The sequence below is a fragment of the Balearica regulorum genome, chromosome 8, assembly GCF_011004875.1.
Source record: "Balearica regulorum gibbericeps isolate bBalReg1 chromosome 8, bBalReg1.pri, whole genome shotgun sequence".
NCBI classification, from domain to species: domain Eukaryota; kingdom Metazoa; phylum Chordata; class Aves; order Gruiformes; family Gruidae; genus Balearica; species Balearica regulorum.
Window position 1 is genome coordinate 33196644 of NC_046191.1, and position 16196 is coordinate 33212839.

At 40.0% G+C, this 16196-nt stretch overlaps 2 protein-coding genes across 5 annotated transcripts in view; one reads left to right on the forward strand and one right to left on the reverse strand.

Moving 5' to 3' along the window:
- Window positions 1-15609, reverse strand: part of TPR (translocated promoter region, nuclear basket protein) — a 41139-nt gene extending 25530 nt beyond the window's left edge. For all 3 annotated transcript variants that reach the window (XM_075760559.1, XM_075760558.1, XM_075760557.1), the window contains exons 1-19: window positions 15043-15609; window positions 13414-13518; window positions 12874-12947; window positions 11494-11590; window positions 11024-11127; window positions 10200-10364; window positions 9379-9471; window positions 9176-9256; window positions 7113-7200; window positions 6425-6565; window positions 5345-5436; window positions 4300-4497; window positions 3663-3770; window positions 2897-3123; window positions 1869-2032; window positions 1326-1465; window positions 1092-1240; window positions 626-788; window positions 302-436 (exon numbers count right to left, since the gene is read on the reverse strand). In XM_075760559.1, the coding sequence (XP_075616674.1) occupies window positions 302-436; window positions 626-788; window positions 1092-1240; window positions 1326-1465; window positions 1869-2032; window positions 2897-3123; window positions 3663-3770; window positions 4300-4497; window positions 5345-5436; window positions 6425-6565; window positions 7113-7200; window positions 9176-9256; window positions 9379-9471; window positions 10200-10364; window positions 11024-11127; window positions 11494-11590; window positions 12874-12947; window positions 13414-13518; window positions 15043-15193 (2475 nt within the window). In that variant the 5' untranslated portion in view covers window positions 15194-15609. The remainder of the gene's footprint in view (window positions 1-301; window positions 437-625; window positions 789-1091; window positions 1241-1325; window positions 1466-1868; window positions 2033-2896; window positions 3124-3662; window positions 3771-4299; window positions 4498-5344; window positions 5437-6424; window positions 6566-7112; window positions 7201-9175; window positions 9257-9378; window positions 9472-10199; window positions 10365-11023; window positions 11128-11493; window positions 11591-12873; window positions 12948-13413; window positions 13519-15042) is intronic.
- A 21-nt stretch (window positions 15610-15630) lies between these two features.
- Window positions 15631-16196, forward strand: part of ODR4 (odr-4 GPCR localization factor homolog) — a 126258-nt gene continuing 125692 nt past the window's right edge. For both annotated transcript variants that reach the window (XM_075760565.1, XM_075760564.1), the window contains exon 1: window positions 15631-15781. The gene's annotated coding sequence lies outside the window, so the exon portion shown is untranslated. The remainder of the gene's footprint in view (window positions 15782-16196) is intronic.

Sequence of the window (16196 nt, forward strand, 5' to 3'; positions counted from 1 at the left end):
TTTCCTTTCACTTTGTCTCATGTGTTTTGTTTCCATTTTATTGTGAAAATGCTTCTCGTCAACTCAAAATTCTCAGGATCTTGCCCAGGTAAACAACAGAGCATCATAATTCAGGACAGGAATAACATACTTGCTTGAACAAGTGCCTCGAGTATTTTGTGTTCAGTGTCATTTTGTAATAGGAAAAAAAAAAATCCACTTTAAGACCCAATCCCATGACTGCTGAAGTTGATTTCAGTGGGTATTTATTGAAAACTCTGAAAGACGGACCAGAAGTGGACATAAGAACAATAACACATACCTGAATAGTTCGCAAATTAGTAAGCAGCAAGTTCTGTCCTCTCTGTTCAACTAATAAAGACTCACGTTGCTGAGTCAAACGCACATCTGACATCTTCAGGATATCTTTCTCTTTTTTTAAGTTTTCTGCTCTCACCTTTAAGACAGCAAATAATAGCAAGAACTCTGTTATCAATCCCAAATCTGCCCATTAATTTTAGTTTGGACAACATTATTTTTAATGATCAGTTAATTCTATTTTTAAAAAAAGCTTTCAAGATAATAATGAGAAAACCCCTTGTGCTAACTTGGAGTATCTGCGAGTACAATACACTGTATTACTAACCTCTGCCACTGCCAGTTTTTCATTAGCTCCCCTGAGGTCTTGAGTCATTGTGTTAATTATCTGCTCTTGCTTCTGAGTTGTTGCTGTGAGTTTCTGGGTTCTTTCATGCAGAGATGTTATTTCTCGACGATAGCCTTCAACGTTATCCTGTAGCATTTCATAACTTCACGTGGAACAACAAAGCAAAGTATATGTTTGCCACAGTAAATCGTTTAATTGCAAGAGGTGTATGTACACAGCTATATGTTTCATGTTCCTGTGTGCCAGTTCTCACACACGTGGCTCACTCAACTAGAAGGTATATTCTTGATCTCACCGTCACTATTTCCTTTGTGTTCTTTAACAGAATAGACAATGTTAATGTTGAACTGGCAACTCTTCTGGAGCAAACAATACCAAGCAGTCAACGTGATAGCACTGACAGAGAACACATACATAAGGCAACAGAATTAAATAGCTGATTTACCGTTTGGAGGCGAACTCCAGCTGCGTGGATATCTTTGCATTTTGTGACCTCAAGTCTGTGACCTGCTCCTGAAGCTTTTCATTTTGTTCGTTCAGCAGCTTGTCATTCTCTGCCTTTTCTTTTTTATAGTTCTCAAAAACTTCCTGTAACTACAGCAAAGAACAGACATTCAAGCGCTTACAAAAGTAAAAAAAAATAGTGATGGCTTTCTACAGTGTTTATTGAAAAATATACCTGCTTAAGTGCAGCCTTAGCCTCCACAGTCTCTACTGACTCAGTCATTGACACTGGAGCAGGAGTTGACATGGCTTGAGGTAAACTTGGGCGCTTTGGAGTAGATGTAAGAGAAATCTCCTCTGGTAATATACCTGAAGCTTTAAAAAAGATAAAGGGAATTTTAAAGGCAACAACTGAATGACTGCTTGCCAAAGCAGAAGATCATCTAACCATACGGAAATAGGGCCAAGAACAATACTGTACTGCTAGGAAAGTCCTGGGCTCTCCTGAGCAATTGAATGATTGTCCATTCTTTATACGCACAGTCTGCTACTAGAACACATGTAGTCACCACTACACAGCAGCCATTATGTAGAAAGCTACTACACAGTGGAAGTGGAATCACATGTCTAAATCCAAATTCACGGGTTTTCCAGTGAGTAAGGGTAAAAGTTGGATATCAGAGCAACAGAAGTTACTGGTATCATTACAGCACTGTTACTTAAAGCTCGTAAGAAACAATTTCATTATTTTTCAATGGCACAGAAACGTGAAGCTTACCTTGCAAAGGAATGATTGCTCCTGTGGTCTGTGCCAACAATATGCGGAACATATCACGCTGACGAACTATAGACTCCACGAGCTGCAGCTGATGATGACGCGATTCACGCAGTTTTTCTAGCTCATTGAGAGCTTCCTCAAGCTGACTCTGAAGCTCTGAAATTCTGAAACCAACAGCAGCTGTTTTCAGTAACATACACAGCGAGGCATACCAAGGTGACACAACCCTTACATTTTGTCACAAGTCTTTTAGCGTATGTTTATTATTATTATTGCATCCTTGACAGTTAAGCAACACTGAGATTTCTGAGCAAACTTACAGGAAAATACGTCTTTGGGCTTACTATTTTCTAAAGACAAAGTAGGCCTCTTCCATGAAAAGGCAGAAGAGAGGTAATTCTATTCGTGTGAATGACTTCAAACAAAAGACAGTAGCATGAACAGAGAATCAGACTAAGAACTTTTAATATGGAATTACATTATCTGTGGGCTTTACAGCTAGTGAATTAGATATGCACATATTCAATGTTTTGTTCAGCTAATGGGAATGAAAACTTAATCTTTTTTTTCAAAACACAGGTCTGCTGTGTGAAATCACATTCACTAGAAGACTGACAAATACTTTTTACTGAATGTCACAAGTTTGAAAAATTTCCACAGAAATCTATTCTGATTACCAAAGGCTAACATTTCAGTGTGTGCTCTCATACCTCTGGGCAACTCTGGATCGAGAAAGTTGGTTTAGGAAGAATTTTTTGGAAGATATTTACATTAGCTGAGTAAAAAATGATGAAAAGAAATTACAAGATATATAGCTATAAAGCCATTTTAATCTAAAACCTGAAGACAATGTTGCTTACTAACAATTTCCCTTTATGAATTACATAGCTGCTCATGAGTGTATGTGCACTTATGTATCCATATGCGCACAATTACTAACAATCAGAAGCTAAAAACTGAAGAGTGTTTGAATAAATCACTGTTGCTACTTAGTATAAACAGTTTACTAGGAGGAACAGGTAGCTTACTTAGATGACGTCGTTTCTTGCTCCTCTTTTTCTCTAGCCTCTCCCAGCTCCCGAAGAGCCACCAAGAGACGCTGATTCTGCTGCTGAAGTTCTTCAATATTTCTGTAAGAGACTAGGTGTTGAGATATCACTTCAGAAGAGCTACTGATGTCAGCAGAGCTCACTTCTTCATCACGAATCACGTGATTGCCTCTAGCTTCTTCAAGTTCCATTAAAAGCACATGAATCTGAAAGAGAACATTCTAACGTAAGACTTGCAAACACTCAACAGTTCGCTCTGAAAAACAATACATTAGAAATAAAGTACTTGGAAATTAAGTAAAGTTTTTCCTACAACATACATACTACTACAATCAATAGATCCTTCTAAGATAATTACATTATAGAAAAAACAGCATGACAAAAAGGAAACCACATCAAAATCAGACATAGATATTCTGTGTTGAGTTCTGCAAACGGATCACAGGACATTCCAATCAAATGAACACAGAAGTTAGGTATCTGAGTTTTCCATGTCAGATGTTTAACAGTACTATCCCAAAGCGCATTACTCCTATCCAGCTAAACTTACTCTAATTTTGTAAGCAGAAATGTAAATATCACATTGTCCTAAGGAGAAGCTTTTAACACCACTAAGGCTCTTATGACAGCCAAAGTCTACATGGCTGTGGCTGAACACAACTTCCAAGTACACTTCAGAAATACAGCACCATATTAATAAATAAATTGCAAATAGTACATTTAACCATAGCAACATTTGTTCTACCTGCTGTGCAAGATCTTTTACTTGTATTTCCAGCCTCTGGTTTTCTCTTTCAAGCAGAGAGGCATGCTTATTGGCTTTATCAGCATCCTCCTGCAACCGTTGGATTTCCTGCAAGCATACAAACATTAAGAAACACACAGCAATTAAACTCAGACACGTTTCTTTCCAGAGATAGCAATGCAGAGCGACAGGCCTTGTGAATCAAACTGCTTTATTTCTTTAAAGTTACACTCCAAAGGTTAAACTCCATATATTTAGGAATCAAAAACCACACTGTTTCGTGCTGTATTAGTGTATGTATTAAAATCAATGGAAAGTGGGCACCGAAGTCCAATTTTATTTCTTTGGACAAACACTAATCTTTGTTTATAAAGAATGTGACACTCTCAGAAAATCAGAGATTGTAAGTCACCACATTTAAACCTTCCCTATAAAAAATCCTCTGATAAATGTTGTTTCTGTAAAATACTGTGTATAGTCCAATAAATTGCAAGCTAGAAAGTTCAAGAGAGATTTTCCCACAACAAAAGTTGACTAAAAGATCCATTTTATACATTTACTAATAGTCATTAGGATTAAGGAATTAAAAAATCCATTTATTTCCATAATTTTACATGTGCTTTTATTTTATACTGACCTTCATAGCTTGTTCAAGCTTTGCAGACAGACTAGCAACAGCTTTTTGGGAACGCTCAAATTCTTCACGTTGTCGTTTTAAGATTGGTGCTTTGGCTTCTACTTCCTGCACTATTTCATCCAAATATTTATTGATTCTCTTATTCTCCAGCTTTTCCAAAAGCAACTGATCCTGAGTTTCTACATACGCATTGTACAGCTGCAACAAAAGATTTTTTGGAGTTTGGTGGTTGGTTGTTTTTTTTTTTAATACTTCTGTCCAGACAACTACATAATTCATATCTTAGGGCAATATAATTTTATACAACTCTAATTAATTCAGAGAAACAAGTTGGACTTTTTAAATAAATGTAGGGTTAGGACTCATACCATGGCAAAGCAGTTATCCCTATTGATTTAAAATTGGCAAATTTTTATAGTGCAACTGTATGCAATAAAAGAATTCCACGTAAAATGGACAAATGTTAAGCAAGTTTCAGACAACAGAAATATCAGAACTAGTACCACAAAAGAAAGCAGCAAGCACAGAAGAAAGTAATTTAATGGCTGAACAGAATCACCAATAACAAACAAAATAAAAGTAATAATTGCAAGAATAGAGGTGTAAAAAACCCTCACCTACAATATGTACAACCTATCATTATGTTAATTTTTTCTGCAAGTATAAGCCAAACGCGCAGCAGTACAGATTAAAAGTTTATGTAAATAAGCAAAATAAAGCAAAAAGAAAAGCACCTGCCAAAAATGCATGCAGAAAGAAAGTTTATGTGCACAAAAAACCCCCACAAACCACCATATTTCAGAAAAAGGACCAAAAGACTCCACAAATATTTTCATCTACTAAAGAAAAACTGGAAAGAATGTTGAGAAAAATCCTAATAACTTAGCTAGCAAAGTCTGCCTCAAATACATGACAAAATTTCATCAACTTCAGTCAGACGTTACACCAAGTCTGAAACAGTGAATGAAGTCTGCCCTCTTGTATTATTAAATGTATTTCTGTTGGCATTTCAAGGGCCTTGAAATTGGAGTTTCTTCTTCCTTACCTCAGTTAATTTCATTCCAGGCTTCACTACTTTGGCTACTGCTGCAGCAGTGGGAGACATAGCTGCCAGTTCCTCCTCAGACAGTATGGCTCCTGAAGACACAATCCCACCAATTATGTGTTAAAAACTGCAATAATTCCCATCATAAATATTCTTTATTCATATAAAGAATGTCTGTCTTCACACATCTTTGTGTTTTCTAAATACTGTATTTTTAATTACCATTTTAAGTCCTTAAAATTACTGGTTTAAGAGCTTTCTGTAATTATATTATACAGATACACATGCGAGTAACTGGTTTTATATACAATATTCCATGTCATACGTTATCAAGGTCTCTGATGAGTTTAATTTGAAATGCTGGAAAGCTTTTGCTACTAGACTCTTAAAATTTAGGTAATTTCTGAATGTAAGCAATTGAAATAGCTGGAGCAAAGCTTATCATCGGATATCTTAGCAAACTGCAGGAGGTTCACAGTGGCAAAGCGCTTGTTTACTTGCATTAAATTAACGCAGGAAGATAGCAAATAGACCTCATGCCTCTGTTCCACCTGCTCTGCTCTCTCTTTCCTTTAGAAATTACTTCTATGTAGGAAACAAACTCTTGTTTTTGACCAAAAAGTTTAGAACTAGAACAGTGAATACTGAGCAAGATTTAACGTTAAATAGAAATTTAAAGACAGGTTTGTTTTCTGTTGCCTTTTTTTTTTTTTTTTTAAGAGGAAAATAAGACAGTTTATAATCCTCACTCTCCTCTCCCCTCTCCAGACAACCATTAAAAGCATGATGATTCAGCCTCAAGGAAATGTTTCCTCTCTCTTTTCTTTGAAAGGTAAATCAGATTAACAGAAGAACTTCAAAAAACATTTTGATAGAAGTGCATTTTCTGGTGGGGAAAAAAAGGATATATTTTCATACACATACACACATGAAAAATCTTCTAAAATTCACGATTAGAAATGACTAAAGATGAATTGAGATGAATGCACTTACTTCCTATAGAAATTCGGATAGTATTTTCATGCAAGACGATAGAAAGCCAGAGGCTTTATGTATTTTAGTTACCAGTGCTATCCCTACCTTTGCGCTTTGTAGCAGACAGTAAATCATTAGCGTTCTCCAGCTCCTTTTCCAGTTTACTGATTTTCTCTCTCAGTTCTTTTTCCATTACAGCTTTTGACTCTTCCACCTCAGCCAAATGCTCCTGGGTTGCTTTATTAGCTAAAATTAAATCAGACACGCAGTTTGCTGTGTTGCAGTTGGTTTTATATTTTTCTTTTAAAAAAGACCAAAATTTGCATATGTACCTTAAATTTTACTTTAACTTTGCATGATCTGCAGAAGCTCACGTGGAGAAGAAAACTCAGTAGCATGACAGAAGCATGAACTGCTGCCTATCACCTTTGCTTAGAAGAGGGCTAAAATATGAACAGTCTTTCTATCAGTGAAAAGGAATCTAAACCGAGAAACCATAATGGAAGACGTAACTTGCAAAATTAGATCCTCTCAGCAAAATCCAAAGTAAAATTCCAAGTATATTTGAAAATAGTTCTCCCCCCCACCTCCAATTACATTCAACTAGTCAGGGAAAATTTTTGTTAGAAAGTGACTGACGTTTCCACCATCCCACAAGTCTAATAGTTGCTTTCATAACCACTCAACATCTGTTTTTCATAACAGCTCCGTATCTATTTTTCAATGCATCAAGGTAGTTACAAAAGAGTTAAACCTGCTCAGTTCCATTTGCTGTTTCTCACTGACAGCTTACCTTCACCCGCTTCCTTCAGGAGCTTGTGCAGCTCTTCTACTGCTCCCGTCAGTTCATTGCTCTTTGCCTCCGAGTCATCAGCAGCACTCTAAACAAAAGCATTTTATTTAACCTTTTAGTACATAGCGACTATATTTTTTATAAGAAAGCTCAAACTGACCAAAAATTATGAACACGCAGTTTTTGAGTAAAATGCCAGAAGATTCACCTGAACTGGATAATTCTCTTTCCAGTCAGATTAAGTCTCACTTTGATGCAAGCTGCCCACCTGAGAGTAAGGTGCGTCAGACGTGGATTCGATACGACATACTCAAATGAAATGTGTGCCCTTTAGCTGCTTTATAGCTGGTGCTGGCTTTGGTCCTTCTCCTCACTAAAGAAAATCTGGAAACACTTTGAGTACTCAATTTTGATCGTTCTGAAAAATTTGGTATTTTTAGGGAATCTTATATAAACAATTTACGTTTCTTTCCTTCCAGTCAGACATCTCACAAGGGCAAGACTGTACAATACTCGATCAATTCTGCAATAACTCAAATAAAGTCGATTTAACTTTTTCTAATCAGCGAAGTCTCAGAACAGGCTCCCGTGGGAGGGCACTCAACCTCAATGCTTTTAATATCAGGTCAAACAAATGTGTTAGAAGTTACAAGTACATAGCAAACCCTACGTTAAGCAGAAGAAAAACCTTTAAGCCCCTTCAAATCAATGATTTTATTACAAAAGCATGAATGGAGTAAAAAAACCTGAACAACTGAACCAAAACCAAATTAAAAGGTAAACAGCAATGCATTACACTCCAGAAAAGTTAGCTATTGACTTGCTGTTTGATGAAAGGACATCAGTTTACATCTAATCCGACAAAGTATTAATGTACAACTCAGAATTAAGCAGGGTACAACGTTTATGTGTGTATCTATGCAAGAAAACTCAGGAAACAATTCATTAACTTGTGAATCCAATATCTGTAAACTAAAGAGCAATCAGTTGTCCTCTTTAGCCGGCTTTGTCTTAGTCAATACATTACAGGATATTTTTCACTTTTTGAAACAAAGTGACAAAACAAACAAAAATTACTTGTTTAGATGGTGTTTATTTACACAATACATGACATTCAGCTGTGTCTTAATCACAGAATCCCACACTGGTTCGGGTGGGAAGCAACCTCACAGCCCATCCAGTCCCACCCCCTGCCACGGGCAGGGACACCCTCCACTAGCCCAGGTTGCCCAAAGCCCCATCCAACCTGGCCTTGAACACTGCCAGGGAGCCAGGGGCAGCCACAGCTTCTCTGGGCAACCTGTGCCAGGGCCTCAGCACCCTCACAGGGAAGGATTTCTGCCTCACATCTCATCCAAATCTCCCCTCCTGCAGCTCCAGGCCATTCCCCTTGTCCTGTCACTCCCTGCCCTTGTCACCAGCCCCTCTCCAGCTTTCCTGTAGCCCCTTCAGGGACTGGAAGGGGCTCTAAGGTCTCCCTAGAGCCTTCTCTTCTCCAGGCTGAACAACCCCAACTCTCTCAGCCTGTCTCCATAGCAGAGGTGCTCCAGCCCTCTGAGCATCTTTGTGGCCTCCTCTGGACTCTCTCCAACAGCTCCATGTCTTTCTCGCACTGAGGACCCCAATACTCAGTACTACTAATCAGATCACTACCACTTGCAGTGTTATTTGAAATGAACTTCCACTAACCAAACTCAGAAAAATCGTTTGCATAGTCACACTTTACATACAAACCTTTACCTCCCAATACAACACCGTAAGACATAGCCACATTCAAACGGCATGAAGCCTCACAACAGTGAGCACAAAATTACTATTTTAACTCCTGTTTTGCTTCATCTACAAAATGATCCAAGCAGTGTAAGATTTCAAATGCTGCCTAAGACAGCAGCAAAGAAAACAATATTTTGGATATTTCACAATGTTTTGCAATGGAAGTTAGTCTTCCCCAAATCCACACTTTGTGGGGAAAAACCCCCCAAACTGGCCTGCATTACATTTACTGCTAAGATTCAGCCCCAAGTAATACTAATATATGCTTATAACAGAATCAATAAACTCACCTTATACAAATTGGATAATTTTATGTGGGCGTTCAGTTCATTGTGGAATCTTTCCTCCATACTAGCTTGCTGTTCTTTTGCCTAGTAAATTAAAGAAGAGACAGGGTGGGGGAGCATTCCACTACTTCTATTTCACACATTTTAGTTTTTAATTTGTAGAAGTAACCGTAATGCTGTTTCACATATAGTTCAAATTGTCTTACCTCCTTCAGTTTACTCAAAAGGTCTTCCACATGCTTCTGAAGATTTTCATTCGACTGTTTTAAGCTGTTTACCTGTTCCTCCATCCTGGAAACCTGTTCAGAGAATAAATGAGAACAGCATGTATAAATTCGTCTTTCCAGTCCAGTTTATTTTGCAAAATAACCATGTCATTGTTTTTTACTTTAAAAAAAAAACCCAAAAGTTCCATAAAGAGCATAAACGGTTACATTTTCTAAAAGCCCTTGCTCCCATGCATTCAGCAAAATGAAAAAAATCAGAGTCCCCAAATTGCTCCAATTATGCATAACAAAATAAACCCACGAGCCTCAGTGGAGCCAAGTGCCACAAAAACCTGACCAATTGTCACAGCTGTTAAAGAAACTGCCCAGGTACCCAAACAGAAGCTCACCACAGCTGAGTATTTTCAAAACACAGCCATTGATTCTGCCATGTATCTTGTTGCAGGGAAACAAAAACATCACCCTACTTGGCAAAGAATGTTAAAGGCAGATCCCTCTGCCCCTCTCCCCTATTAAGAACTGTAGTCCCACACATTTTCATAGTATTATACCATTATACAGCTTTGTTACCCAAAATTTCTAGCTTAGAATAAAATCTTTGACTTTTCTATTGTAGATAATGGTAACTATATATATTCCTTAAAAATCACAAGTTAAAAGAAAGAACACCTCATTATTAATTGCAAAACATTCTCTTTCTTTTTTACTTGAACACAGTTACTAAAGTACTTGGTTTTGTTTAATACAGTTATTCAGAAAGTTTAATTTATAATGGCAAAAGCACTCAGTAATCACAGTACCTCCTCCTTCTTGTTCTCCAGATTACATTTAAGCTCCAAGATTTCATTGCCTTTTTCCCTGGCAGTATGTAGAAGTTCATCTGTTTTGGCTTTCAACTCAGCATTCAGCCACGTGTTTTGATTCTGTAGTAGTTCTTTTTCTTGCTCCAACCTTTTCTCACGGTACTAAAAAGAAAATTGCATAGTGTAATTGTAATGGTTCCATAGAAAATAAAGCTAATCAAAGTATTATGAGCAGAGCAGGAGTAGCAAAAACATACTGTAATTTGGTAAATAGCACTAATTGACAGGCAGTGTTCCTTATTACATTGGTAATACTCACTGACCAGTCTCAAATGACAAGAGCTTCTTGAAACTTGAGTTAGTTTCCTCAAAGTTTATGTTAGCTGGGAACATTAACTAGATTAATATCTAGTTAAAGGAAATAAATTAAGGTATCTAAATTTTCCTCCTCTTTTCTCCTTTCCTCCTCTCTTTCAGCTCTTTACGGAGCTTATTCTGCTCACAGAGAAATGGTGCAGGTTCACAAACCATTATTTTTCTCCCCTTCTGGGACCTGGAATCCTTCTTCCTAGTGGGCAGGAGCAGCCGTCACTGCCACAAGTAAGGCTTGGACGTGCTTGCCCAACTTGACGCCCCCTTGCCTTCCAGAAATACATGTCTCACTTCCAGTCACAGCCATCAATAAAATAATTTGTTATTTACAACAGGAGCACACTCGACCTACTTCCAAAGTCAATAATGACAAAATGATGATTACATCACACGTAAACAACTACTTATTAGAACATTAACACGTACTATGCATATAAAGTACTACTCACCTTCATGGAAACATCTGATGTTTGAAGTTCATCCAACTTTAACTGAAGTTTCACCTTTTCTGTGTTTGCTTCTGTAAGCTTTTCATTTAAGCGTTTTACATCCTCTGGAGGAGGGGAATCAGCGTTAAAAAAAAGGTAATTGTATAACAGTTTTAATTACTCAGCTTAACTAAACTGTAAAGCATGAGAGCAAGCAAGATATGACACAATATACAATTACATACATTATAAAATATTGTATTATGTACGTTTTTATATCTACAGCACCAAGCATCAAACTGCTGCGTTTTTCTGCAATTAGTGTATAATTTCCTGCCTTGTTTCCTTTTCTGTAATTACTGTTTCCTGCTAACCCATTATTTGGTACAGCCTACAGAAACGGGATACTCCATACCAGTTCAATTGTTCAAGCACGTCTTTTAGCTAGCAAAATCACATGAAGTATTTTGTTAATATATTCTCGGCTATACCATTTAAATGTTCAACTTCCTGAGATCGTCTTTCACTTGTTCGAACCAAATCTCTCTTTTCAGCTTCCAGTTCTTCTTTTTCTCGACTTAAACGGCTCTGAAAAAAATTGCAAAGGAGCAATAAAGAAATGTGACCAGCTTTCTGTAGCAGTTTATAGTCACTATTTACACTCACCATCACAGAGAAGCATGCTAAACCACAGCGAGTTACCCCAGCCAAAACTGGGCTTTTAGAGCAGGCAGCTGAATCAGTCTAAACCACGTAGCCTGAAAGCATGGCTGAGCCCATTTCTTCTATCACATTGAGGTGTGTAACTCAAATAAATGCAGGTTAATGTACCTTTCTCCTAGTGCCTAATAGCCAACACATTTCAGTGAATGGGGGTTTTTTCCCCATGAATCACTGTGATACCAATGTCCAGCTGGCCCTTTGTGCTTACGTGCAAAATGCCACTATCACATAAGATTAGACAGCAAAGATGAGACAAGGATCACACAGCTTTCCAGACCAGCACGCTGGAAAGATAGTTTTCATGCCTTTGCTTTTCAATTGGCCAGACTGCCACAAGTCTCCCTCTGGCGCTAGCTGTATTTGAATGAAGATTAGAATGAATATTGTTGAACTTAGAGCAGGTGAAATGAACTGAAGAAATCCAAAACAAACAACAGAAACTGGTCAAAACCAAATCTAATTTTAATATTCTTTGAAAGACAGTTTTGATAGTTAAGGCTTTAGTGAAACAGTCTTATTTGGTTAAATAAGAGAGATAACAGAGTAACCAAGGAATGAACACATGTAAAAAATCACTATTAAATCAAAGTCAATACTCTGGGATCATTTACAGGCTACACAACAGAACCCACTTCAGTTAGGCCCAGGTAAGCCCCTCTGGGGAAACCATCCGATCCCTTTTCTCATTGTGGACAAATCCAGCTAGTAATTATGTTTTTGCTTCCTGCTCCAAAACAGTGTTCTGCTGGATCAGTCAGCTGAAGTGACTCACCCTGCAACTCCATGACTTTTGAGCACAATGCAAGGAAAACTGTGCCAGAGTGTGGGAAAGGATGGGAAGAAAACAGAACACCTCTTTCATCGATTTTTGAGGTTCAGCTTAAAGTCACTTCAGAACAGATTTCAGCTAGAATGAAACAATCTATTCAAACTGAAATAAAAGCACCTGTAATTAAGTTTGCGAAAACACCAGCATTTACTTAAAAAACCCACACAATTTTCCTGTACACACGGCCATGTAAATAAGTACATCAGTACATATTTGTACCGATACTGATATAGTTCAGTTTGGAAACTGACTGCATTCTTTGCTGCAATGAGACAGGTGAACCAAAGTCTTTCAACTTATCATCAAACTCTTCCAGTACCTGAAGAGCTGCATTACGGTCCTGAGCAGCTTCAAGTTCTTTATTTTTCTCATTCAGTGACTTCAACTGTTCATCTGTTGGATAAGAAGAAATAGTAGTGAGGGATCTCCACTGCAACATAATGACAGAATTCACTCTCCAAATGCAATTAAGCCAAAAATTTCCCTTAACTAAATAAAAAAAAAAAAAAAGAAGGAGAAGAATTCAAGTCCATACAAATGGACTAGGTAGTATTGTGGCAAACTAATGCAATCCTTAGAGCAGAGGCATTTATTGTGAAGATCAATACATAACCCACTGTACTACTATTACCACAAAAGTCAGAAAACAAGGGGTTTTTTCCCCCATTAGAACAAAAATTTCATTTAAAAAAAGCCAACTTGAACACAAAAGCAAAACATCTCTCTACTTGCAGAAATAACAAATACAGTTGATGGATGGATTTTCAAATCCTATTTAAAACTTAAAGCATTTCAGCATAACATTGGACTAAAGAATTTAATATCCTGTCCAATCTTAAGAGCGTGCAGTTATACTTACGAAGTTTTTTAAGCTCCTCACGGAGAGTTTGACACTCTTGTGTCTCATTTACAAGTCTCTCCTGACTTTGAGCCAGACGCTTTTCCACTTCAAAGTACTGTTGCTCTGCAAAATAACAATGTTATCCCAACTTCACTTAATAAACATATATTCTTCTTTCTCACCTTAATCAAGGATCCATATTAATGGATAGAACTGCATTTATAAAAAAATATCTAAAAATAGTAAGACTACAGTAGAATTTGAAGAAAAAAGTACTTTTGAAGGCAAAAAGATGCATTTCCACATTGAATTAACATTGTTTAAAATACTTTGTTAGCATGGAAAGTGATATGCTTCCAGAAATGATCCATAAAATAACAGCCTAGTTAATTTTAGTAGATCTTTAACATTTTTGATACAGCTAGACAACATTGTATCAGCACAATTATGCAGTGTGATCTCGTCAATTTAAAACTTCTTTTACCTGTAGCATATTCCTACACACATACAATCAAATGCACATAACCCTAGGTATCAAGAGATTTGATTTAGAAAAATCTTTAATGAACACTTCTTAAAATGAGCTCTTGTGCTCTGGGCTGCACATCCCACAGCACTGGAAAAATAATTAGATTTAAATTTTGGTTATCTGAAACAGTAACTGTGTCATAGAGCTTAACTGTAAAATACTTAGTAAAAGCAGAACTAATCTCACCCTTGGGTATAGTGGGCTTCTAAGGAAGTACTGAGGAATTTTTAACTTATATTTTATGACTTAAAATAATGCTGTCCTTCCAGCTGCATATGAGAAGAATGGACCTTAAAGAGACTAACCTGCTTAATCTGTGGGTTACTTTGATTTACATTATGCTTTATTAACTTTGGCAAGATTTTTCTCATGAAAGTCTGAAGGAAAGGTGGAAGTGAAGTACGTCACCTACCTGATAAATTAACTCATATTCACAACCCTGCCCAGCACTTGCATTCATCTATACTCTTCTCTCATTTCTACTCCATTTCTTTACTGGTATTATTTTTCTGTGATCAAGTAACCTCCAAATTAATACAAAAAGGTTGATTTTATCAGGAGCATTTTACAGAAAGGTTATGGCTTTCAAAAAGAAGTATAAACCTAAGACCATTTGGTTGGGTAAACAAGCCATTATTTCTCTTCCACAACAAGGACCAAAGCAGACTGAAGCATATCAATGCTTGTTAAAAATCTGATGAAAAGCTGTTCTTTAAGCCCCTGCTGAATGCAGTTGTAACTCTGAACAGTCCTTTGCAAAAGAAAAAATAAAATCAAGACTCCGCTTGCCATGTGAAAGCGAGAGAAAAAACGCCATCACGTCTGGGCTGAAGGGCCCCTTCCCAGCAGACGCACACATCCCCCTCAGGGCCCCGTCCCGGCCAGGCCACCCCCCCAGGCCTCAGGTAACCCCCTGAAACCGTTTCGAAGACAACAGCGACCCGCCAGGCCCAGCCCTGCCGCCGTCAGTCCTCTCCTCACAGGGGTCCACGACACCGATACTCGATAAAAGCCGCCTGGGCAGCGCAGCTCCCTCCGCACGGAGCACCCCAGGGCCTGCCCCGTTCCCGCTGTGCCCCCTCACCGCCGCTCCCGTCCTCTCCCCTCCCCACGCTCACCGCTGTCCACCTTGAAGCGCTCATGCCTGGCTCGGAGCCCGTCGATCTCGCTCTGCTGGTCGGCCAGGAAGCGCTCCAGCTTCCCCTGCACCGGCTTGGGCAGCTTGGAGAGCTCGGCCCGCTCCAGGACCTGCTGCAGCACGGCCGCCATCTTGGCAGCAGCCGCTGCGCTTTCCGGCCTAACCGCCACCGGCCGCGACGCGCCCAACGGCGCAGGCGCAACACTGCCGCACGCGCGGGAGGCCGGCCCGGCCCCCGCGGAATCATGGGAAACGTAGTTTTCCAGGCAGAGGGCGGCGCGCGGGCAAGCACTTCCGCTTCCGGTAAGGCCACTGGTTCCGCCATGTTGAGTGAGGCTGGAGTCGCTGGCTGACGCGCGAAAGCCGCTAAACTCCAGACGGGAGGCCTGAAGGCTTCGTCTCGAAGCCCCTCACGAGGCCGCTCGCCCTTCCAAGGCGTCCTGCGTACCCGGGAGATGCAGGAGGAGGGGTTACGGCTTCCGCCACGCGAAGCGTGGCGACGCCGGCGCTGAGCTCTGCTTCTCCGCGCCGTTTTCCCGCGCTCGGCGTTGGGTTGGTGTGCGTCATCCCCTTGCGCCGGGCCGCGAGCGGCGCCTGCCGGTGACGGCGACCTCGGCCGCCTCAGGGCTCGGCTGAGGCGGCGGCGGTGCTGAGGTGGCCGTGGCGGTGGCGGTGGCGGTGGCCGAGCGTGGGGACCCGGCGGCGGCCGCGCCCGTCAGGCTAGTGCGGGGAGCGCTGGGGGCGGCCCGCGCCCCGAGGCGTGGGGGAGCTGTGCGGGAGCGGCCGCCGAGCTGTGGGCCGGGCTCCAGGGCAGGGGGGAGCTTTTGGTCCGGCTCTGTGGGCTGAGGTGGGCTGAGGTGGGGTGAGTGACAGCCCGCCTTCTCGCCCCGGCCCAGAGCTTCAGCTCCGCCATCCCTGTGCGGCTTTCTCCAGCTGACACCTTTGCGGAGGCTCAGAATGCCCTTTGCTTCCTCGCCATGTGCTCTTTGCCATCAGCTTTTTCGCAGCTAATTTTTTGTGAAAGCGCATGAAGCAGTTCTCAGAATGAGTGTGCATGGAAGGGAGGGGTGTCTGTGGCGGTGCCCGTGTCCTGGGTTCATATGGCTGCTGATGGGAGCTGTAAAGATGGCCTTT